Source organism: Schistocerca gregaria, chromosome 10 (assembly GCF_023897955.1).
Source record: "Schistocerca gregaria isolate iqSchGreg1 chromosome 10, iqSchGreg1.2, whole genome shotgun sequence".
NCBI lineage: Eukaryota > Metazoa > Arthropoda > Insecta > Orthoptera > Acrididae > Schistocerca > Schistocerca gregaria.
Window position 1 is genome coordinate 78,602,494 of NC_064929.1, and position 26,710 is coordinate 78,629,203.

Consider the following 26,710-nt stretch of genomic DNA (forward strand, 5'->3'; position numbering starts at 1 on the left):
AGAGAATCATTCAACCCTTCCACAAATCAATTCAGATTTCAATGATGGGATATCAACAAGTGTCAGCATGTGAACCATTCAATGAAACATCATCAATATGGGTTTTGGAGGTGAAGGCCCACTTGTGTAACCTTGATGACTGCATGACATGAAGCTTTATACCTTGCCTGGACCTGTCAACACTGACATTGGACTGTTGATGACTGAAAACATGTTTTTGGTTGCACGAGTCTCATTTCAAATTGTATCGAGCATATTGATGTGTACGGATATGGAGAGAATGTCATGAATCCATGGACTCTGTATGTCAGAAGGAGACTGTTCACGCTGGTGGAGGCTCTGTAATGGCATGGGACATGTGCAGTCGGAGTGTTATGGGACACTTGATACCTCTAGATATGACTCTGACAGATAACACGTATGTATTCATCCTGTCTGATGATCTGCATCCATTCATGTCCCTTGTGCATTCCAATGGACTTGGGCAGGACAATGCAACACCCCACACATCCAGAGTTCCTACAGAGTGGCTCCAGGAACAGTCTTCTGAGTTTAAACACTTCTGCTGGCCACCAATCTCCCCAGACATGAACATTATTGAGCGTATCTGGGATGTCTTGCAATGTGTTGTTCAAGAAGAGGTATCCACACCCTCATACTCTTACAAATTTATGGACAGGCCTGCTAGATTCATGGTCACTACTTTAGACTTTCGTCAAGTCCTTCTTGAATGTTCACAGGGGCCCTACACAATATTAGGCAGATGTGCCAGTTTCTTTGGCTTTTCACTGTATGACCACTCGCATCTGTCATGGCTACAACTGAAACTTCAACTATGGCTTCCAAAACATGTAAACATGAATTCCAACAGATGATAAAAAGTAACATAGCTACCAACCTACATAACAACATTTGAGGCTAAACATTGATTCAGTTTACAGGCTACAGGCTATATACTTGACTTGTTTGTGTATGTGATTGCATACGGCAGTTTACTGATTAATTCATACCACAATGTCTTCTATTTAATTATGATGACATACTGGTATTAGCGTTTTAGATTCTACTAAATACTCGAATTTAACAAAGAAAAAAAAGTCTGTTTCAGGAGTTATATGAGTTACTGAGATGGAAGGAGGTGACAGATACAATATTTTACTGACTTGCTGTTTTTAGAACAAACATCACTTTATTCCAACACAGAAATTTACATCACCATAAGTAAATATTTACAAATATACAGTCTCAAGAAAAAAGCACTTTTTTAGTCAGTTACATGCAAACACTAAGTTTCAAGAAAATATATTATATAGAAGAATTTACATAATAAAATAAACAGAGAACTGTTACATTGGAAGCATTTTGAAAGATTTACACTTTTCATTGTGCTTAACATGTATTAATAACAAAAGAACTTATGTAAATGTAGCAGTTGTCACTGAAATTTTGCAAATGCATAATGTGACATAATAGTTACATAAAGGCTTTTCCTGCAGTCTTTTCAATCCACCAACATGATACGCCAGAATGGCTATCAAGTGGAAATATAGAATAGGTTATTTTGTTTAAAAGTCCAGCATGTACTTACTGTACACACTTTCTGGACAGCATTAAAGAACATTTGAAATGTACAATATGTTTCCAGTTTAAATATAATACTGTGTGTGTAGAAATCAGAAGTTTACACAGGAACAGGAATTAAATTTATTTCACTACAGATTTTTTTTCACTTTACAAGCAAAGCTAGAGAGTGTCCATTACTTAATACCTGGTAAAGCCTTAACGGAGTCAGATTTTTAGGAATCTCCATGAAGTATGTCCCATGTATCCTCCATAGCAGCTAATAGGTCTGGGGCATCCAACTTACTTTACAAGATCAGGGTTTAATATAAAATCAAAATAATAGGTAAAATTAATTGTTTCCATATGATAGGTCCTCAAATATCATTAACAAATACATTAAAATCTGATATTTATGTAGACAGATATCGAAGGAACTAAAATGTGGCCTGTTTAAGAGATTTACAACCACGCAACCACTGAAAATTTCACAGCTAATTCATGATGTATTGCCTGATGACTTCTGAATCAGACATGAGATACAATAGTTGTAATGTGGAACAAATTCAGAAGAGCAATAGATATACCATGAATAATGACAATGCCCAAAATATGGTGACAGACAGCTTTAATGAAGTAGTTCCAGCTACAATATTCCTGCCATATGTCACCAGTGTGAAGGTACTCAATTGGTTATATACTCCAGAAAAACAACACAGACTGATCAGGATAATCTGTGTATGCCTCAGATTTATTCAAGACAAATCAGGTATTTACCAAATACTGGGCCCTTGCAGTTATGTGTGAATTGGCATGATGGGATAATCTGTTAACATTAGCAATGGGACATAAACCAAGCTAAACGCTAAGTCAGAGAGAGAAATCAGCTGGGCTGAGATGTATAGAGTTATGCGCAACATTGTTGCTGGGTCTAAACCTCTATCTGGGGAATTTAATTACTAGTGAATCTGTAGAGATCTACAAACCCAGGAACTTTAACAGGAAAGAGGAACACTAAGGTTAAGTGGATATTGGGTTCTTATCTTACAGAGAACTACCACAGGAAAGGAGTACTCGTAAAGACCACTGAGGCGTAACTGGACAATATCAGCATCACTATTTACAATATTTGCCCACGAACTCAACTTCACTGCATGACGAGCACTGGTGTATTGTTCTTTGATGTAAGATTATCAACAAAAAGCTGTTTCTCACCAGAACTATTGTATATGTGGTCACTTTTATATATGTTACTTATTTCAGCCAGCATCTTACCTCTTCCTGGCTATACACCACCCATTTATTTTCCACTATGAGCAGCGTCACTGAACAATTCATATTTATGCAATATCTCTTATGTTCACTTGTTCAGTAGAAACATACACCCTCAACTGACTGAACTGTACCTTGAACATACATAAACAATGTGCATTGGAGATTTTGTTTCACGAGTGTTAGAATGTGCTCTAACGCGTGATTTGGTTCCTAATGTTTTGTCTCCAGATACTGGAGACAGCTTCAGAGGCATAATGACATAGTTACTTGATTTTCAAACTTTAACAAGCTTTGTAAGTTTATACATAATCACACAACAGTTGTGTCACATAATTCAATCACCACCGAAGACAGAATCATGCCAATGTGCATTACAGAGCTCGTCCTGTGGAACTAAGGCCCAGAACTTGTCTAATTTGTCCTCCTCATTTGCTGGTGAAGTTCTATTTGAGTTTATCTGGCCCCATCATACACATTAGTATAACAATGGTTATTCTCATTTCAGAGATTCAGATTTGGTGCTTCCTGGACCCATTGCATGTAATATAAATGCCGATTTAGTCATATTTCCCTGACAATTGTCTTTGTGTTAAAGCCATGTGTTGATGCTACTTTTGGTAGTCTCTATGCACCATTGTCTGCATGTGCAGATGATTTTGTGTACTCCTTCCATGACTAACGGTGTGGGTAGGTCCTTTGCTTAAGTTTGAAAATCAAGTAATTGTGCCTTTATGCATATGGGTACATAGTCAGGAGACAAAATTCTAGATGCAGAAATACGGCTTGGACCTCAGCCTAACGCTCATAAACAATAAATCACAAAGGACATTAAATCCAGCTGTGAAAGCCTGCATTGAATAATGTTCATTGTCCTCTTAGAATAATCATTAGCTTCAGCATTATTCTAATGGCAAAGAGTGTGTACTTTTAATCAATATGTATTATCTTTGTAAATGAAGGATACCTGTAAACACCTGACAGTATGAAGAATAATTGAATAACAAACCTTACTGAAAAATGTAGATCACTTCAGTTGGTGAATAGAAACATTCAAAAAGCTACACTGAATCTTGAACCATACGTTTCCCCTTCTGCAACTGAAGAGGGAAAGATGCAGAAAGTAGGCAAGGGAAGAGGAATGAAAGATGGGAGCTAAATCACAACTTCAGTCAGCATCTTGCGTTGCTGTTTTATGATATGTTCCTCATGACTTACACTTCTTTCCCAATCTGGTCACATTGTTTCTAACGTGTATTTGAAAGGACACTACCTTTCAATGATTTTGCTTTCTTATCATCTTTGGCTGAGGTGTTGTATGATGGACTTGTTATTTGTGTTGAATTATACTGTTTTGTCAAATGGATCACCTAATGTAAAAACACGGAATGAACTGCAGTATATTATCCCATTCATCATAAAATTTATTTTTTCATTAATAGTTTAACTTTAGTATCTTAATCTATTGAATATAATATTATTTTACCATTAAAGTCTGTTTTGCATTCAAGCTCTATTTCGATGCTAGTAGGTGGCCATATATAATTCAGACTTTTTTCAAGAATGCAACACTGTGTCTTAACAACGTTGCTGCACCTACATTCAATTCAAAAGCAGTAAATATGAGGCACATTAATGTTTGGGGAATCTCTGGCTAATTTAAGCAGAATTTCCTGTTGCTATGCAAGAGAGTACACATTACCGGGCTGTGTTTTTAATTCCTGTCTTGGTTATAGTTTCAGCCACAGTACAATAAGGTGCTTGAACAAAATAAAGAAATAATATGCATGTATTTATATTTAGCATAATCTATGAATGTATTAGCAGGTATTGTTTATATTGTTGGATACTAGCCTAGTCACTATGCCTTTTTTCATTTGCATATCTCACAGCCAATTATGATTTGGTTTAATATGTGTACAGAATTCTGATGTTATTTTCAGCTCTTTTAAGGTAAAAGAACTTTATTGTTGTAAATCCTAGACTTTATTTTTGGAAACAGTATATCTTTATGAAATACCTTTTTTTATCTCTGTATTTAATGTTTTATTGTCATCAGCCACATTTCTTTGAGGAAACTTAATGTAAAATTTCTAGGATTATTGTAAACATATCTTTCTTTCTAGAACATAAATTAATTTACTTATATTGGTATTTGCTTCTCTGGAAGTATGTGTGTGATCAAAGAGAGAGAGAGAGAGAGAGAGAGAGAGGGGGGGGGGGGATTAAGATAACAGAATATCCTTGGCCCTAACTGCATTTTAATAAGTGCCATATATCATGAAAGCTAGATTTATTGAAACAATATGGCAGTGGCAAATCTTGGGTATTATCTAAGCAATGACTTAAAAGTCTAAAGTCACAGCTTCACTTTGTATACATAAATTGGTAAGCAGTCTAATTTTGTCATGTTATGCTCTCTTGATTTATCATTACTTGTATATATGCTTTGACAAACATTAATTGTGAGCATTGTGTTTGTTTGAGGAATGTGTGTAAAAATAAAATAACTTTGAATACCATACATTTAACCATTATTGTATGGTAATGAGTACCGGCTGCTTTAGGAGAAAATCAGCAATGAAGTCATGGTATCATAAGGAGATTTTAGAACTTGAAGCAAAATAAATTATTTAAGATAATAGAGTGAAATGTCTAGCTGTGGCATAACAACAGTTATAATAAATCTTTCCAAAGAGTGAGAAAAATGCACTTGTGTACACATTATCAGGGTGTTTGTTGTCTATCTGATTCTTACATAAGTGTCTAGTATTTTACACAACTTACCTCATTCCTATCATTCCTATACCACCATCGCGTTAAATACTTAGAAACAATCTAGCAACCTGGCATCCAGTATGAAATACTGATGAAACACATACCACAGCTGTTGGAATACCAGATTATCTTCCACACAGGTATACTCTGGAAGAGTTTTTCTGCCTGCTATACTAAAGTCATAACTTAGTCTTTTATGACAACATCTGCATGTAAAAGACTCACAGCATACTAGGCTTGTAAAATCAAGGTGTGATACTGAGAATCTTTTACGACTGCCATTCATATTGTTTTTACATATTTTTACTAATGTCAGAAATCTGCCTTCTTCCAACAAATTTTTTCACCATTGTTTCAAACAATTATGTAATCGTTTGTCAGGTCCCACTAGCGCAAAAAATAAAAGGAAGGCAGAATTAAGAAGGCGTGTCATGGTGCACCGTGAAGTCCAAACTGATGAGTTACACTCTCATTGCCACTAGAGATAATGTTCTTCATAGTCGAGCTTCTCCCGGTTTTGTGTCAGAGTCTTGCTCGTACGCCGGATTTTCGACACCAAAGATCTTCCTATGAGTCAGTCCTTCTTCTGCTGCTCTTTGGTCCAGTGTGGATGCATCCACTGCTTTGCTTTCTGCTTTTGACTTGTCACTGAACCTGACAGAACCATTCCTCACCATGGGGAAGGCCAACGGGTCCGTCTTTGTCGCAGTGGCAGCAGCTTCGAGAACTGCTGTTGTCCTGGCGGCTGCATTTTCTTCTTCATCTTTCTTTCTAGCATCCTTTTTGTGGGATGCATAGAGCCATCTGTAAACAGATGCTGTGTTAAGCGCAATGAGATAAACTTTTCATAAAATGTTTTATATGGCTTTCAGCCATGTAAAACATCTAAGCATCTTATGCAGACACTGTAACAATTACACATCAATGTGAAATTGCAACATATCTGGAGGGCAATGAGTACACTGAAACAGCTGTGACACAAATTCTGTATACCTAAAAGACTCATCTATGCATATATTTGTATCTCTGTATTAAAAACTTAACTGTTATCTTCTACCAATATCTATACTAATAATAAAACTGTAAGACCATCATTTCTGTCTGTCTGGAGATATTAATGGCCAAAATAACTAAACAAATTCTGATGAGGTTTTCATATGTAACTTGAGTGTAGCTTGGGGCAACACACAGACTTTGTTCAATCAAAAACCAACATGTTTGCCTGTTTTCACAGGTAGCTCAGGGCAAAATATGGGGTTTATTTCATCAAAATCCGATAATAACAAAAATTTAATTTAATGTTTTGTCCTTACTAATATTATAAATGCAAAAATAGTTATATGTCTGTTATTCTTTCATGACTAAACTGTCAAACTGATTGTGATGAAATTTTGGTATAGAGATAGCTTGAACCCTGAGGAAGAATAGGCTGCTTGAGAATGTAAAAAATCCATCCTTAACAGGATGAAGTATGGAATAGAACATCTTTGTTTACATCAGTGAACATAAATCACGTCAAAAAATTATTAAATTTGTTCCATAATGTATATGCTGTATGATGTCACTACTCCAGTAGCACATTGCATACGGGCACACTATGCTGCATATGCCACTACATTGTGCATTGGCACATCACATCATGAGCTGTGCTTATCCAAAAAGGTAGACCTATGATGGCAGCTGACATTATTGCATGTACAATAACTTACATAGTCATCATCACTCATCATAACAAAATTACTGATACATGAAACCAGCCACAGGTAACAGCTAGTATGCAATAGTGTCATTAGGTAATAAGTAAAGTCTTGATGCCTGTGGGAAGGGTATAATTCAGTATAATCCGAAAAACGTAAATGATTTAGTCTACCTATAACTCAACCTTAGTGTGGGAGAGAAAGGAGTTAAGTATTAAGCCAAAAAACCTTTGATCACAGCAGTGGTGAAACATTCTAATCCTTGATTGCCAAACTGAATTCTTCAAAGTTACAACAAACATTGAATCCAGTAAGAAACAACCACATACAGATAACAATTTTACTTGTGCAGACACTGCATGCAGACAGTAGTTTCAAAACATACAACCGCTAAGGAGATTACAAAATTCATCAGGTCACCAGAACGTTATACCAAGTCTGTTGGCTATGATGGCTTTTTTTAGCAGAATTTTAAATTGAAAGCTATCTTTGTAGCGAATAAATGACTCAGATAGCCTAAGATTCAAATTCTGCTAAAAATGCCATAATAGCTAACAGAATTGGTATTACTTTCTATCAGTAAATGACTCAGCACCCATAAGCCATAGACCTTGCCGTTGGTTGGGAGGCTTGCATGCCTCAGTATACAGAAATCTGTACTGTAGGTGCAACCACAATGGAGGGGTATCTGTTAAGAGGCCAGAGAAATGTGTGGTTCCTGAATAGGGACATTTTTTCATAGTTTGAGGTTATCTGGACAACTGACTGATCTGGTCTTGCTGCATCAACCAGCATGGCCTTGCTGTGCTGGTACTGTAAACAGCTGACAGAAAGTGGAAAGTACAGATATAGTTTTTCGTGAGGGCCTGCAGCTCTACTATATGGTTCAATGATGATGGCATCCTCTTGGGTAAAATATTTCAGAGTTAAAATAGTCTCCCTTTTGGATCTCTGGGTGAGGTCTACTCAGAAGAATGTCATCAGGAGAAACAAAACAGATCGTAGCGTGAATGTTGGATCAGGTGTCACGCAGGAGTAGAACCTGTAGAGGGGTGTTCCCATCAAAACTAAAACTCTCCATAGTAAAGCCACTACACAAAAAGGATAGTACAGCTGACATAAATAATTATAGGCCAGTGTCATTATTGTCAGGTTTCTCTAAAGTAATAGAAAGAGTAATGTATGAAAGGCTAGCTGACTTTCTGAATAAAAATAAAATACTGACTAATGCTCAAAATGGGTTTAGAAAGAACAGGTCCACAGAAACGGCAGTCTTCCAATTCATGAAAATGGTCCTAAATGCCTTGGACAAGAATGAGTTAAGCTGCGGGATATTCTTAGATTTATCTAAAGCATTTGATCTAATCAGCCATGATTTATTGCTTATGAAACTAGAATTTTATGGGGTCCGGGGACTTGCCTTCAAATGGTTCCAGTCTTATCTCTCGGATAGACAACAGAAAGTACAAATATACCATGAAGGCAAAGAGTATCTTTCTGACTTCAAAAAAACTAGCTATGGAGTGCCCCAAGGTTCCGTGTTAGGCCCTCTGTTGTTCTTGGTGTTTATAAATGATTTGCCAAAGCATCTGACAGTGGCAGAAACGGTGATGTTCGCTGATGACACTAGCATTTTCATAAAAGGATCCACCAAGGATAATCTACAACAGAGTGTCTCAAGGACAATAAATGAGACAGGAAAATGGTTTAGTGATAATGTGTTGATCATAAATAAGGATAAAACAGCATTGATGAATTTCAGTAATATTAAAAGTAAAACTAGAAGAACAGTAAAAGGTGAGCTAGGGAGCTATGTTATTGCACAAGCTCCACATACAAAATTCCTAGGTATATGGGTGGATGAGCACTTGAGATGGGAAAAGCATCTAGAAGCTTTGAGTAAAAAACTAAGTAAATGCTGCTATGTGCTTAGAATGCTTCGGGACTGTTGCAACACTGAATCATTGCTGTGTGCCTATTATGCTTATATGAACAGTTTGCTTAGATATGGTGTGATCTTCTGGGGAAATACAGGTATGGCAAAACAAGCTTTCAAACTTCAAAAAAGGGCTATTAGAATAATGAAAGGGGTTCCCCGTAGAATGTCATGCAGGGAAATATTTAAAGAATTTAAAATAATGACTCTTCCTAGCTTATACATATATGAATGTGTCTGCTTTCTGAAAACTCACCAGGAATTTTCAACAGTAAATAATCAGATTCATAAACACGAAACAAGAAATAGAGATGATTTTCACAGAGAGGCCCACAAAGGAGCACTATACCAAAAAAGTGTCAACTACCAGCCCAAAATACTTTTTAATGCATTGCCTGCTGCAATAAAGAAAATTAAAGAATGTCATAAATTCAAAGTAGATCTTAAACAATTTTTAATAAGAAACAGTTTTTACAACATTGAAGAATATCTAAATATGGGAAAGTAACATTATTTATATAAAGTGAAGTAAAATACTTGTACTTATTATGCAAATTTTTGTAACACATTAAATAACAGAAATTATATTGTAATTGTCTAATAGGGGAAAGTAAGATTATTTATATAAAGTGATGTAAAATATTTGGATTTATTATGCAAGTTTTTGCAACACATAAAATATCAGAAACTATATTGTAATTGACTACATCCATACAATGTATATTGTTAACGGATGAATAAAGAGATTGATTGATTGATTGAGGGATACCAAAAGCCAAAAGATGAATTCAGTGAGCACATGCAGAAGGATGTAGGTTACAGTCATTATTCGGAGATGAAGAGACTTGCACAGGATAGAGTAGCATGGAGAACTGCATCAGACAAGTCTTCGGACTGAAGACCAGAAAACAACAACAAATGACTCAGGGTTTATTTCCTAACTGACTTACAGATTCTAACTCCCATCTACAAAACCAGAGATTATTAAACCACCTCAAAATGCAGACCTAATTCAAGTCTTCCAATTTTCAAAGGTTGTAAGAAAGAGTTCTATTAAAGAATACCAACTCAGTTAAATGAACAGAATTTATTAGCTGAAACTTAGTTTTTTTTTGGGGGGGATTCTAAAAGAGAAGACAGTACAAATGAAATGCTACCAGACATAAAAAAAAAATATCTTGTTCAAATATTCTGTGCCCTTGCCAGACCCATTTATTGTGTGGATCACAAAATTCTACTAAGCAAACTGAAGTGTTAAGATATTATTGACATCCCTTTTACATGGAATCACTCTTACCTTCATAATAGAAAACATAAGGTCTCACAAACAGACTGTTTCTAGGGCATGAAACTAACCTCAGAATGGGACAACGTAACATGTGAAGTATGACCAGAATTGAAACTAGGCACACTATTGTTACTGACACACATAAATGATTCTCCTGTGACTTCAAATGATGCTTCAAAAACTGTAACATCTGCTGATGATACAAGGATGCTAATCAGGGGTCTGGACTCAACCTTAACAGGCACAGCTCAGATGAAAACTGATCAGGCATGTAAGTGGTTTACAGTTAACAGATTGTTTTACTGTCATAATGGTTCAATTTCAAACAAGTGATAATGACCCAGTAGCACCTGAAATAGCCATTAATGGTCATACACTACATGAAACACATGGTGTAAAATTCCTCTGTGACCAGTTGTATAACTAATTTAAATGGAATCAACAAAGAAATAAACTAATCAAGAAGTCCAAGCATTACTCCATTATTATTTTATTTTTATTTGTTTCTTCCTTTGTTGATCTGTCTGTGATGAGTTTACAAGGATATAGAGGGTGTTAGTTCATCTTTCTGTATGACAGTTTGTGTGATCTTTCTAAAGAAATAAGTGCATAGGTGGTAATGGTATAAAAAAGACTATGGTAATACTCGATCACATTTTCATTATACATAAATTAAACAGAGCAAGTTAAAAATAAAAATAAAAATTGAGTCTCTACATAATTAATGGTTTTACATTTGTATGGAGCCAGAGTCATATAAAACTTTCTGAATGATATAACTGCCATATGACTATATAACAGGTTTTATTTCATTTATTTATTTATAATTCATTTAATGATGAATCAGTGCAGTATTGCCACCTTCTTGATAGTGTGTTGTGAAATAAAAGCTGTTATACAGTCAAATGGCCATTGTGTCTTCCAGAAAATTTACATAATTGCCCAATTTTATATTATATTATGTAAGTCATATATTTTGTAATTTTAGAAAGATTTTCCTTGTGATTAAGAAACTCATCCAAATCATAGAATTACCTTTCCAGAAGAAACTACGTCAGTGGTTCCCTGAATGCAGACTTGTTGTCAAACTTATTTTAACATACGGAGGAAGAACATTATGGACTTCTTTGCCAGTGTAGTGCACACTCATCTGCACCATCACCAGACTTTTACAATCATTGTGTAAATTGTGCTTTTGCCTTATACTTTATTTATGATATTCATTATTTACTTATGAAACACACAAGTGAAAATATAAAATATAACATGTCCTTAGGATCTGTGGAGGAATATTAGTATATGAGTTCTGTTGCATATGTTTTAAGTAATTTTGGTTTGTAACGTTTTCCGCATTCTTGACTATCTCTTCAGCATGCATCTCCAGAATGAGCAGTATATCAAACCTGATGTGATTGCCATATTTGTATCATACTTCTGTCCTGTCACCATAGCATCAAGCATTTCTGCTCTTATCAAGACCATGTTAAGTGGTAACCATTGCATCCAGAATGAAGAATTAATATTCCACTTTTGCAGCATAGTGTGTGCTGTTCTGAACTTTCCTGACAGATTAACCCATACCTCACGAGATGTGGTCTCTCAGATCAAGGACAGTTGAGGTGGAATTTTTCTATACTCCCCCTAAGCTCCTTGAATTGCCAAACCTACAATGTTTTGTTGTTGGTTGTGTTATTGGTATCTCTGTTTATTGTTGAAACATCTTACTGACAGGTGTTGGAGTCTCCTAGACCATGTCTTGTGAACTATGTACCTGTTTTCTTCAGTATGGTACTGCGTAGCTCAACACAAAGGTGTTATTTTTAATTTTCCTGAGTTTGATGAAATTGTTAGTCGGTCTATGGAGAAAGGTGTCAGTGATATAAATCAAGAAATAAACAAGAAAGACAATGATTTTACATTAGCCGGTGATCACAGTTCTGCTATCGAACAAGAGTAACATTCAGAGGGAGAACTTCAGGAAAGTTATGATGCAGATCTGTCTGTTTCTTCAATGAAATACTGAAGTGTCTGTTAAAACTGAATGTGTTCTGAGCGGTGATAAAAATGTAGTCCCAGCAATGAATGTCAGTCTGACAGACTTTCTATTTGTACGTATCAGGTGGAATTTTTATGCACAAATTTAAACCCTGGAATTTTAGTTTGATTTGGAAATTTATTTGCTACAGAGACTATGATTTTTTAGAATGTAAAATTCAGTGTTCTAACAGTCTATTTATGTGTACTATTTAAAAGAACCACAAAAAATTATGTGTTTTTGTGTGATAAATAGTAAACTGCTCTGGGCTTTGTTTAGTGCAATAAAATAAACTAAAAGCATTTAAACAGCACTTAAATAATTGTAAAAATAAATGTTATGTAGCATAAATTAAAAATTTCAATTGGTTTTTGTCTTAGATCTCAGTTTAAATGTAAGGGTCCCAAAGACCCCACCTCGTGGTTTACATTACAGAAAAGTCACGTCGCAGATTAGGGGTTAAAACAGTGTGTCACTCTAGGACTTGCACCCAGAACCTCTGTTTTCCACGGACAGTGTTCTTACCGACTGAGCTATCAAGTCACAACTCAAGAATCACTCCCACAGTTAGATTTCTGCCAGCACTACTCCCCTAACTTCCAACCTTTCTGCACTCTTGTAATTTATACAACAAGCACCCCAGTATCATGTTACTGAGCACTGCAATCTAATTTGGATCATCTTTGGAGTATGGAGACACCAAATTTTCATCCTTTGTCACGGCAAAAGGTGTAGCCTGAAACATATTGTGGCTGCAGTGTGCCCCAGTGTTTCCTTGTTGATAGTTTACGTGAGGACTGTAGCTCTGTGAGGTAGAGCTAGGAGTACTCACAGGAAGATTGCAACAGCTGGCATGGTCAGACCGCCTCCCAGTAGGAAGAAGGCCCCAGGCAGGGAGTCCATGGTGGCAGCGTAGACGCTGGTGTACAGTGGAGCATACACCAGCGGCATCAGGGCCTCGCACACGCCAAACAGGGAGTTCACCTGGCCTGCAGGCAAAATAACAGCAGTCGTTAGTTGTAGCAGTAGTAATATTCACCCAGTGAACACTTTTATAAGGATATTAGACATGTCACAGCATTACAGATTAGGAAGCAATACAATCAAACAATGGAAAATCCTGGATGGAATGTAACAATATGAGAGAAGGAAAGTTACTACTTACCATATAGCGGAGATGCTGAGCTGCGATAGGCACAATAAAAAGATTCACACAGACATAGCTTTCGGCCATTAAGGCCTTTGTCAGCAACAGACACACATACACACACGCACATACACACACACAAGTGCAACTTGCACACACACTGTGGTCTCAGAGAGCTGAAATTACACTGTGAGTAGCAGTACCAGTGCATGATGGAGGTGGCGACTGGGTGGGGGTAAGAAGGAGGCAGGGGGAGGGAGGGGAGGGATGTATGGTGGGAGTAGTGGACAGTGAAGTGCTGCAGTTTAGACGGAGGGTTGGAAAATTGGTGTGGAGGGGGTAAGTAGTGGAAAGGAGAGAAATGAAAACAAATTAAAAGACTGGGTGTGGTGGTGAAATGATGGCTGTGTAGTGCTGGAGTGGGAACAGGGAAGGGGCTGGATGGGTGAGGACAGTGACTAATGAAGGTTGAGGCCAGGAGGGTTACGGGAACGTAGGATGTATTGCAGGGAAAGTTTCCACCTGCGTAATTCAGAAAACCTGGTGTTGCTGGGAAGGATCCGTATGACACAGGCTGTGAAGCAATCATTGAGATGAGGGGTATAATGTTTCACAGCGTGTTCAGCTACAGGATGGTCCACTTGTTTTTCGGCCACAGTTTGCTGGTGGCCGTTGATGTGTACAGACAGCTTGTCGGTTGTCATGCCAATATAGAATGCAGCACAGTGGTTGCAGCTTAGCTTGTAGATTACATGACTGGTTTCTCAGGTAGCCCTGCCTTTGGTGTGATAGGTAATGTTAGTGACCGGACTGGAGTAGGTGGTGATAGGAGGATGTATGGGACAGCTCTTGCATCTAGGTCTATTACAGGGGTGTGAGCCCCGAGGTAAGGGATTGGGAGCAGGGGTCGTGTAAGGATGGACAAATATATTGTGTAGGTTCGGTGGACAGCAGAATACCACGGTTGAAGGGGGTGGGAAGGATAGTGGGTAGGACATTTCTCATTTCAGGGCACGGCGAGAGGTAATTGAAACCCTGGCAGAGAATGTAATTCAGTTGCAGTACAACAAAATTCATTCAATGGTACGTCTATTCACTATTACAGCCTATATATTAAAAAGAAAGATTCCAAGACTTACCAAGCGGGAAAGCGCCGGCAGACAGGCACAATGAACAAAACACACAAACACACACACAGAATTACTAGCTTTCGCAACCGATGGTTGCTTCTTCAGGAAGGAGAGGGAAAGACGAAAGGATGTGGGTTTTAAGGGAGAGGGTAAGGAGTCATTCCAATCCCGGGAGCGGAAAGACTTCCCTAAGGGGGGAAAAAAGGACAGGTGTACACTCGCGCACACACACACACGCACACATATCCATCCGCACATACACAGACACAAGCAGACATATTTAGGCAAAGAGTAAGGGCAGAGATGTCAGTTGAGGCGGAAGTACAGAGGCAAAGAAGTTGTTGAAAGACAGGTGAGGTACGAGCGGCGGCAACTTGAAATTAGCGGAGGTTGAGGCCTGGCGGATATCGAGAAGAGAGGATATACTGAAGGGCGAGTTCCCATCTCCGGAGTTCGGATAGGTTGGTGTTGGCGGGAAGTATCCAGATAACTCGGACAGTGTAACACTGTGCCAAGATGTGCTGGCCGTGCACCAAGTCATGTTTAGCCACAGGGTGATCCTCATTACCAACAAACACTGTCTGCCTGTGTCCATTCATGCGAATGGACAGTTTGTTGCTGGTCATTCCCACATAGAAAGCGTCACAGTGCAGGCAGGTCAGTTGGTAAATCACGTGCGTGCTTTCACACGTGGCTCTCCCTTTGATCGTGTACACCTTCCGGGTTACAGGACTGGAGTAGGTGGTGGTGGGAGGGTGCATAGGACAGGTTTTACACCGGGGGTGGTTGCAAGGGTAGGAGCCAGAGGTTAGGGAAGGTGGTTTGGGGATTTCATAGGGATGAACCAAGAGGTTACGAAGGTTAGTCTTCTCGATATCCGCCAGGCCTCAACCTCCGCTAATTTCAAGTTGCCGCCACTCATACCTCACCTGTCTTTCAACAACTTCTTTGCCTCTGTACTTCCGCCTCAACTGACATCTCTGCCCTTACTCTTTGCCTAAATATGTCTGCTTGTGTCTGTGTATGTGCGGATGGATATGTGTGCGCGTGTGTGTGTGGGCGAGTGTACACCTGTCCTTTTTTCCCCCCCTTAGTGAAGTCTTTCCGCTCCCGGGATTGGAATGACTCCTTACCCTCTCCCTTAAAACCCACATCCTTTCGTCTTTCCCTCTCCTTCCTGAAGAAGCAACCATCGGTTGCAAAAGTTAGTAATTCTGTGTGTGTGTTTGTGTGTTTTGTTCATTGTGCCTGTCTGCCGGCGCTTTCCCGCTTGATAAGTCTTGGAATCTTTCTTTTTAATATATTTTTCCCATGTGGAAGTTTCTTTCTATTTTATTGACACTATTACAGCCTGCTTGATAGTGTGTTCTTCCAGCTTTGAAACACAGTAAATAAGTGGTTTTGCACAGCATGGATTCAACAAGTCCTCGATTGGTTTCCAGAGGTATGTAGCACGTAGTTATCGTAAACTACAAGCTCGTGCCAGAATGAGATTTTCACTCTACAACAAAGTGTGCACTGATATGGAACTTCCTGCCAGATTAAAACTGTGTGCCGGACTGAGACTCAAACTCGAGACCTTTGCCTTTCACGGGAAAGTGCTCTACCAAATGAGCTACCGGAGCACGACTCACGCCCCGTCCTCACAGCTTTACTTCTGTCAGTACCTCGTCTCCTACCTTCCACTCCATTGCTAGTTCTGCAAGGTTTGCATTAGAGCTTCTGTGAAGTTTGGATAGTAGGAGACAAAGTAAAGCTGTGAGGACGGGGTGTGAGTCGTGCTCGGGTAGCTCAGCTGGTAGAGCACTTGCCCGCGAAAGGCAAAGGTCCCGAGTTTGAGTCTCGGTCTGGTACACAGTTTTAATCTGCCAGGAAGTTTCATACAAGCTGGTGGTTTGTGGGTGCAGAGCTGCCACCCAATAGTGTCCCACATCTGTTCCAGTGGGTTCAGATTGGGAAATTTGGTGCCAAGGTATCGCCACTATTTCACTATCACACTCATCAAACCACTGTAGTATGACTTTAGCCTGCAGGAAGATGCCATCGCCTACTGGAAAGATAGCAAGCATGAAGAAAAGCAGGTGCTCTGCTTTGTCTGGAACTGTCCTGCTGCCTTTTATTACTACCACAAGCCTTATGTAAGCCTAGATAAATATCCCCCATAGTATATTCCAGATGGCAGAGAGTAGAATCGTAACAAATTTGCAGCTCACAAAAATTGATGTAAATTCTAGTTTATTATGTGTAAAGTGTCTAAAAATGATGGTGACAGACAATTATAGCTACTGACGTGCTGTAAAGATATGTCTACACAATCAAAAACGCAGAATTGTGTTCTGATGCCACAGGGCAATCAAAAACTCGTAATGGGCTCAGCATCAAAAGACGAAATAATTAAATTGCTACAAGAGGATAATGATGCCCTGTTTGCGAAAATCAATGAGTTAGAGCAAAAACTAAGTAAATATATAATAAATGAGAAGTGATGTACAATAGGAAGTGCGTCGAACCCAGGTAGTTTAAAATTGCAAATGAAGGCAAATTCATATTATAATATGTTCCTAGTACCAATCCCATTCAGAAACAATGCACCAGACAAGTAAATGTACTTCCAGGTAAAGAAACTCTTCTGATGCCAGCCAGCAAAACGGCAGTGCAACATGCAAGTGTAGTTAAAGACAGTGTTTACAACTAGAAAAATGAAACTATGGTTAACAACACCATTAGTGTTCCAAATGATAAGCACATAAACATACAAAACAAAACTGTGAACTGAGGAACACAGTACAGAAGCTAAAAGTATAATAGTAAGTGACAGACAAGGCAGATATTGTGGAAATATTCTGCTGTGCATGTTTTGTGCAGTGATTTACTGGATAATGGCATATCCGGATGTGACTACTGATTTGGTGTAACAATAAGTTTCCAGTAATTCATGATATGCCTCTGACCTTCAGATTCTGTGATGAGGTGTGAAAGTGAAATGCTTTGCGACTACTCTTGATTTTACCATCCTTCAACCACTTTCCATTCCCACAATAGTAGCACACAACAGCTGAACACCTTTGCAATTTCCAAGATGTTTCTCCCCAGGCTTTATAACAATCCATCCACTGTCAATGAAGTTTATACTAGTGGATTGACCCATTTGCATCCCGTATTGTGACTAGAATTATTTCCTGTACCTCTCTGCTCTGCTTATATACTTTGTTAAGCACATCATGTGCCAACAACACCATCAGATGGCATTCAATGTCTCAGTGCCGGCTGATGTGGCCGTGCGGTTCTAGGTGCTTCAGTCTGGAACCAACTGACCGCTACAGTCACAGGTTCGAATCCTGCCTCGGGCTTGGATGTGTGTGATGTCCTTAGGTTAGTTAGGTTTAAGTAGTTCTAAGTTCTAGGGGACTGATGAACTCAGATGTTAAGTCCCATATTGCTCAGAGCCATTTAGTGTCTCAGTGTGCAGTGGTCATACTGTTTGGCCTCATCTCTGTATATACAGACATTTAGAGAAATGCTTACAGGTGTAGGTTGACAATGCTGGGGCTAACATCTGTGGCCTTGTAGTGGGAACCATCCTGGCATATGCCTCACATATTCAATTAGTGCAGAAGTTTGTAGTGTTTTTTCCTAAGCAACAGATGCATATAACAGAGACTTTAGTCATCAATAATAGATAGATTCTCCTTCACTGTTTACAACTGTCTGCCAAAGTTGAGGTATCTTTTCGATTCTGCAAGTGTAGAAATTGTGGGGATTTAAAGTTAAGAAGCCATTGAGCAGTGTCTGGTGCACATTTTCATCCATAAAGGAAGTTCCTTGAAGGCTGCTGAACAGAAATCAGGAAAGGTGCAAATCTGAGGGCACAAGATTACAAGAATGAGTTGGGTGTGGAATGAATTCTCAAAGCAGCTCTTTTATAGTGTTGTTGACAGTAAATGTCAGCAATTATGGTTACACCTTGAGGAAGCAATTTGTAGTTTACCACATCGTCACTGTTCCACCAGAAGCATTCCATTATCTTCCGAAGATGCGTGCAGATCTTTGTACAGGGAGTTGCTACTTAGCTTAGGCTCCAATGTTCCTTTCTTTTCCTTATGCTGGTGTAAAGACACCATTCCTCATCACCAGTAACAATACAGGATAGAAATGGTCAGTGTTGTTCACAAATCAATTAATGATCAGCAAGCAGAAATGCATATATCGTCACCCACTAATTTCTGTGATTTTGGCTGGGATTATGTGGCACCCATACACTCAATTTTTGAACCTTCCTCATTGCATGCAAATTTCACACAATGATCACAGTTCAACACATCTGCACTTCTGGAAGTACACTGATGTGGATCATTTTGGATTAATATGTTTAAACAATCTACATCAAACTCTGAAGGTGGAGAGTCACTAATGTTAAAACTGTTTTCTTGCCATGCTCTGTCTGATCCCCATATGTAGCACAAATGTTTCTGGCTGCCTCTGTTGCTGTCACCCCTTTATTGAGCTCAAGCAGAAGAATATGTTGGAAATGTTATGATTTGTCCACTTGGCATTCCATGTTCAATATGTAAACTCATGCCAATATGTAAACTCTAATAGCAACAGTGAACTACAAATAAAAAATAAGAATTGATATCTAAACTGGTAGCAACTGGAATACCAACAAGCACAAAAGAAACCAACAATCAGTCTTTCCTTCTCATCCCATACAGTAAGCCTTCCCTGGCCAGCAGTTCTGGGTGACTTTCCCAAAATCTACCTCTTTTCCTAGACCTCTCCAGTCCTTTTCCTTCACCCTTCTTCCTTCCTCTTCAACCATTCTGCCTGATGAAGCAGCTACTGCTCCGAAAGCTTACAACAGTCTTTAATGTTGTGTCCTGCCGCCGCTTGGTGAGTAGATATTTTTATATATCCAATTAAATAATACATCTGAAACCAACGATTCTGTAACTTACCAAACGAAATTGTTGGTACAGTGATAGAGACAATAACAAACACACACACAAATTTCAAGGTTTTGCAACCCACAGTTGCTTCATCAGGCAACATTCTTTAGTTGACACGTGTTAACAAAGAAGTTACTTTTATCATTGTACATGATAAAACGGGTGCTCAATAAATAAAGCAATCAATCAAAAAGATTGTGCTATGCTTTTCCTTCATTTTTCAATATACATTGTGCAGATAATCATCCTAAATCAGTGTCATGATGATGATACCTAGCACCATTTTGTGTTCAGAAGAATTGCTGTCAATCGACATCCTGGGTTGCTTTCACACCTAGAAATGACACCTACAATATACCCAACTGGACAGACTGCCACACCTTCAAGATAACATTATAGAAAATGTACAGCACAATGCACAAAAAGTCTTTCTTGGTCCATTATGGACTGTGGGACAATGGCTGGCATGTATTTCACTGGTAAATATCAAAGCCTTTTCTCGAGGATAAAATGAAGGACTGTCATAAGAATGCAGCAGATATAATCAAGGAAGTTTTAAATGTCTAATTTATGGAGTATATTTGTAAAGAGACTGTGGAAATGCTGCTCAGAAAGGATATTCAGAACTTCAACTTTCAGTTTATGAGTTATACAAACATTTTCTAAATCTTCTTTCTGGTTACAATCAAGCCCCTTTAAAAGAATGTATCAGGAGACAAGAGCAGATACTTACAGTCACCTTGTAAGCACTCAGTAGAAACAAATCCATCGCTTTCTGCATTTCAATGATAACACAACTATAGATCCAAGTAACAAAGCTCAGAAAATTTATCCGCTTGTGAAAGACCTTAACATCAAGTTTCTGCTACTTGTTCAGCCACTAGGACATTTTTTCTCTTTAGGTGAAGGCATGGAACTCTATTAGGGGTATAACGGGATGAAAAACTTCATAAGGGGAAACCTATTCACTATGGCCACAACTTCTGAGGGCTGTGTTATAAAGTTCAGTCCTTAGTTTGGTGCTTGTGACAAAGAAGAAGGAAAACTTCTTACAGAAAAAATTTGTTTAGGTTTTCTTCATCCTAATTATGTTGCCTTTGTTGACAACTATTTCAACTCTCTGCCACTCTTGGAATCACTAAGCAAGCATGAATTACACTGCATTGGCACTATCCAGAGAGACAGGATAGGGAAAGCACCTCCAAAAGACTTAAAAATGGAACCTCATGTACCTTAACATGTTATTCAGGATGAATACCTTATACTGTTAAGGTGACACAAAAACAGTCAAGTGACATTAGCAACAAATGTGCAATCAGTGATTGTCTGCAAGAGATGGAGTAAATCAAAGTGAAAGCATGTAACCATGCCTCAACCAACCTTGGTACAACTATACAAGAAAGGGATGGGAGGTGTTGATTTTTTCAACAAACTAAGAGGTATGTATAGAACCGGGATACACTCCAAGAAATTGTACTGCTCTCTTGTTAGATTCTGCCTTGCCTCATCAGTACATAGATGCTGTATAGAAACTTTTTGAGAGTTTTGAAGAAGTGTTTTACTATCTCTACTGATATCAGCACTAATGGATAAACCTTGAGAGCCATGCCAAAATCCGGGGAAGGTGTAGCAAATGATGCCTGCAGAGTCAGTGTTGGACACTTTGTAGACAAAATTCTAACTCAGAGGAGATGTAAAAATTGTGAAAAGATGCACAGAGTTTTGTTTCATGAAGTGTAATGTTGGTCTTCACCCAGATTCTTGTTTTTTTGCAATACCATAGGTAAACAATGTGCCAAATACAGAACATATTACTGAAATAATGTGATGTTGGATTTAATCCAGTTTGTTTTTATTTTCCCAATGCCATTAATAACTGAACTGTAAGTTGGAAAAACAGTAACGCATAGTTTTATGAATAAATTTAGATTTATCATTGTTTTCTTGCTACATAAAAAATACATGGTGCTATTGAACTGTAAATGTTAATGCTCATTGTATGTTTTATCATATGTGAAATAAAACAGTGTAATAATTAAAAAAATAACATTTTAGTCATTGATATATGCTGCAGCCCTTACAAAGAATTACGTTGACTTAATTTCAATAAAAATCAAAAACAAAAAAATGTTTTTGGCATTAATAGGTTAAGAAATTCATGTGAATGGTCTGTGTTGCCACACTTTTTAGTGAAAAAGTGCACTGCAATTGTAAAGCTGACTCATTTCACATCACATCATAGCAAACTGTTCCAGTTATGATCCATGTGACTTACAAATAATTAACTAGGGAGATCAAAATCACGAAAACAGAAACCAAAGATGTGCATTGACACTACTGATAATTCATTTTGCATGTTGAGAAACAATATGGAAAGTAAAGGACTAGTCTGATGCAATTACAACACACTCAGTGAAGAACAGCTGGAAACAATATGGCATGGATATTCACTGAAAAACATAGTTGAAAGGATAGTGGAAGATAAAATTCATTGGGGAAAGTCTAGAGTATGCAAAGCAGATTGATGATGTAGGTTGTAGCAATTGTGTTCAAATGCAGAAGATAGCTGGAAAGTGACAGGAACTGCGAACTGCATCAAACCAAACTTATGGATATGAACTGAAACAACAACAGCAACAACTAAAAATAACACACTGTGTAGTTTACAACAATATGGCAGAGATGCTCAGTTGTACAGTCCATCCTGGATTTTCCATTGTTTGACACTGTGTAGTTTATTAAGAGTGTGGTAATCCAGAAAAACAGAGGTCATCTGCATAATTTTGTTTCAACCTAAAAGTACGTACCACAAGGCTCTTTTTTATTTCTAAGCTATTATTTATTTATTGCATGTGACTATGAAAGTAATGCTCAGATGCACGAGACAAGTGAAACTTACCCAACTCATCAGGTGGAACCAGTTTGGACATGATGGAGCGCATTGCGATGAATGATGTGCCGTTAAGAATTTCTGCAATTGGTGCTGCAACAAAAATCATTATCATCAACACACATTGTTCAGAATACAAGAAAAGTGATGTTTAACAAACAATTGTGAACAATGAGGTGAGGGAAGGTTAACAAATTCAGCTCATTGAACAGAATTGGGGAGAAGAGGAGTTTGTGACACAACTTGACTAGAAGAAGGGATCGGTTGGTAGGACATGTTCTGAGGCATCGAGGGATCACCAAATTAGTATTGGAGGGCAGCATGGAGGGTAAAAACTGTAGAGGGGGACCAAGGGATGAATACACTTAGCAGATTCAGAAGGATGTAGGTTGCAGTTGGTACCAGGAGATGAAGAAGCTTGCACAGGATAGAGTAGCATGGAGAGCTGCATCAAATAAGTTTTAATATTTTTTTTGTGGGATCTAAAATTTAAACCTCTCTCACACTGGCCTGATTTAGCTTCACTGATCAGGATAGTAAAAACATGCGTTTGTTAAGAGAATTTTCATTCACAAAGCAGGCTTATCACATTCACACAGTTCAGTACTGTTATATCCTGATTAAATTGAGCTTAACGTAAACTCCATAGTGAAGCAATTTCGAAGTCTCAGTGTGACAAAAATTGTCAGTCGATCTCCTGAAAACATTTGTAATAATTATTAACTTTTGTGATCACATGGGGAAGACCGGACATCTGCTGGTAAGATCATGTTAGCCTATTTATTTGAAGTAACTGGATATCTTGAGCAAACGAAACGGCAAGTTTGTCCAGCGTAAATCAGATGTTCCCCACTGATCCCGTGCAACACAGCGTAGTAAGCAGACACTGTCAATAATAATCAGTTAAATAATATGCAAACACAGTTACTTTAGTTTAGTTCATGTATTAAATTCTTTCTCATACAGAATGTCATCAAGATGGCGACTAGCTCAAGAATACATATGCCTTCTTTCACGGCTAACGGCAAGCATTGCCTCATTCTTTTTTCATAAGAGAAAACATAGATAACAGAGAAGCTATTCCATGGAGTAAATGGACACTCCAAGTAATAATAGGGCTTGCAACTACTTTGCATTGATAATCATTGTATATTAAGATTTAGGAATCGGTAAGATAAGAAGAGATATTTCAAGATATGCACTGAGTTACTGCAAGAGATGTTACACAGTCTGAGGACTGAAGACCACATTTATAAAACAGTTTTTTGCTGAGATATGTGATGTCAAAGTTTGTAAGAGTATTCCTGAAATATCCTGTACATGGTATCAAAGACAAAGTTAATTCCTGTTATCCAGGTTTTAGTGATAGTAACTTCCTTACAAGATATATGTATTGAAGGGTATTGTCTGTCAGATGGGAACTTCAAACTTCATATCCCTCCTGGTGTTATTTGAGAGGTGAAGTCTTTGTGTCAGCACAGGGTTTCGCCCTCTCCATTTTCTCATAATCATATAACACAAATATGTGAGCCCACTAGGCCTATACACAATCATTTCTGTCAGCTACACTCAAGACACAATTCTCACAAAGCACGAGGAAAAGGACAATTGTACATGGAGGAATAAATATTAAATGAATCTGTTGTTGTTGTTGTTGTTGTTGTGGTCTTCAGTCCTGAGACTGGTTTAATGCAGCTCTCCATGCTACTCTATCCTGTGCAAGCTTCTTCATCACCCAGTACCTACTAACGCCTACATCCTTCTGAATCTGCTTAGTGTATTCATCTCTTGGTCTCCCTCTACGATTTTTACCCTCCAAGCTGCCCTCCAATACTAAATTGGTGTTCCCTTGATGCCTCAGAACATGTCCTACCAACCGGTCCCTTCTTCTTGTCAAGTTGTGCCACAAACTCCTCTTCTCCCCTATTCGATTCAATACCTCCTCATTAGTTATGTGATCTACCCATCTAATCTTCAGCATTCTTCTGTAGCACCACATTTCAAAAGCTTCTATTCTCTTCTTGTCCAAACTATTTATTATCCATGTTTCACTTCCATACATGGCTACACTCCATAGAAATACTTTCAGAAACGTCTTCCTGACACTTGAATCTATACTCGATGTTAACAAATTTCTTTTCTTCAGAAACACTTTCCTTGCCATTGCCAGTCTTCATTTTATATCCTCTCTACTTTGACCATCATCAGTTATTTTGCTCCCCAAATAGCAAAACTTCTTTACTACTTTAAGTGTCTCATTTCCTAATCTAATTCCCTCAGCTACACCCGACATTCAACTACATTCCATTATCCTCGTTTTGCTTTTGTTTATGTTCACCTTATACTCTCCTTTCAAGACACTCTCCATTCCATTCAACAACTCTTCCAAGTCCTTTTCTGCCTCTGGCAGAATTACAATGTCATCGGCATACCTCAAAGTTTTTATTTCTTCTCCGTGGATTTTAATACCTACTCCGAACTTTTCTTTTGTTTCCTTTACTGCTTGCTCAATATACAGATTGAATAACATCGGGGAGACGCTACAACCTTGTTTGACTCCCTTCCCAACCACTGCTTCCCTTTCGTGCCCCTCGACTCTTATAACTGCCGTCTGGTTTCTCTGCAAATTGTAAATAGCCTTTCGCTCCCTGTATTTTACCCCTGCCACTTTTAGAATTTGAAAGAGAGTATTCCAGTCAACATTTTCAAACGCTACCTCTCAGTATTTCTCAGGCAACAACGCCATGCAACTTCTGTTACTAACTTAGTAATGTGTATCACTTTTTCTCACTCTGATACTGGTACCATATTGGCTGTTATGACTTCATGAGTCACTGAAGGTCTAGGGAAGTCATCTTCATGCATGACCTACCTATTGCCGCTGCAGCTTATGGATACTGATTGGATCTGAGACCAAAGAGCACTAACCTTGTTCAGTGTTGTCTCATTATGATGGGGGAGGGTTCTGTCATGGTCATGGAGTGGTACTCACACCATTGTGACATAGCTGGAGGATGATGCAATGGTGCAGTGCCTTGTTTAAAGTACAGACCAGCTGTGCAGTACGTAACACTTTGGGACAGAGTGCATGACAATAATTAACTGTCTGTTCTCTGCCAGTGGGCTGGGTGATTTTCATGAATTGTATCACAATTTGGGGGAATAGTTCAAGCTTGATAAACAGTAATGCACTGATATGCCAAAATGATCAGTAGTGATGTGAGCAGTTTCATTTTGTATTGTGTAAGGGTGGTGTGTGAGGTGCGATCAGAAAGAGATGGGAACTTTTTTAATTTCATGGGCATTATACATGCTTTTAAGTGCTTGGTGAACTGTTACTTTCCAAAATGATGGATCAAGGAATTTGAATTAAATTGTCCTGTTACATCTCTCAAGACAGTATAACAGATCAGCATTTGGTTTTATTTTTATTTTATTTATTTATTTATTTACAAGTTCCGTAGATTCTTAACACGAATGTATCGCTAGGATGTAGAACGTGTCAGGTTATTACTGTAATAGCCACATGTAGATGATCATGAGGCAACCAATTTAACAAATATAAGCAAAATCACGAAAAAGGACATCCACATGGCAAATAATTGAACATAAAATTCAGATAACAACAGTGGCCGGTATAATCTAATAACTTCATGTTTAGCTTGCTCGAATCATAATTTATGTGGACTACAGTGCTAGTCATTTCAGTTGTTCCTTCTTTAGCATATAGTTCAGAAAATGAAATCCTTACAAATCTAAGATGTGCACTAACAGGTATTGCCACCCTCTCCTCTTTGTGTTGCTGCCTGCAATAACTATCTACTGATTTGTGATACACTGTTTCACTGTCTTTTAAGTCCTGTTATTACTTGTAGATGTGATGACTTGTTTATCCACAAATAACTGCAGCAATCTGAGTGTGTATCTAAGATACTGCACATTTAGGGGCTTTATTCTAAGGTGTATCTTTTGCTTCATAAATCACATCACTTTGGAGTAAAGTGCAGTACAACATTTGAAATGTTGACTGT

The 26,710-nt window shown here is 38.2% G+C and overlaps 1 protein-coding gene across 1 annotated transcript in view; it reads right to left on the bottom strand.

Moving 5' to 3' along the window:
• Nucleotides 1–1,163: 1,163 nt before the first annotated feature.
• LOC126293389 (solute carrier family 46 member 3-like) overlaps nt 1,164–26,710 on the bottom strand; it is a 479,007-nt gene continuing 453,460 nt past the window's right edge. The window contains exons 7-9 of the mRNA XM_049986599.1: nt 22,689–22,772; nt 13,399–13,555; nt 1,164–6,414 (exon numbers count right to left, since the gene is read on the bottom strand). Of these exons, the coding sequence (XP_049842556.1) occupies nt 6,105–6,414; nt 13,399–13,555; nt 22,689–22,772 (551 nt within the window). The 3' untranslated portion in view covers nt 1,164–6,104. The remainder of the gene's footprint in view (nt 6,415–13,398; nt 13,556–22,688; nt 22,773–26,710) is intronic.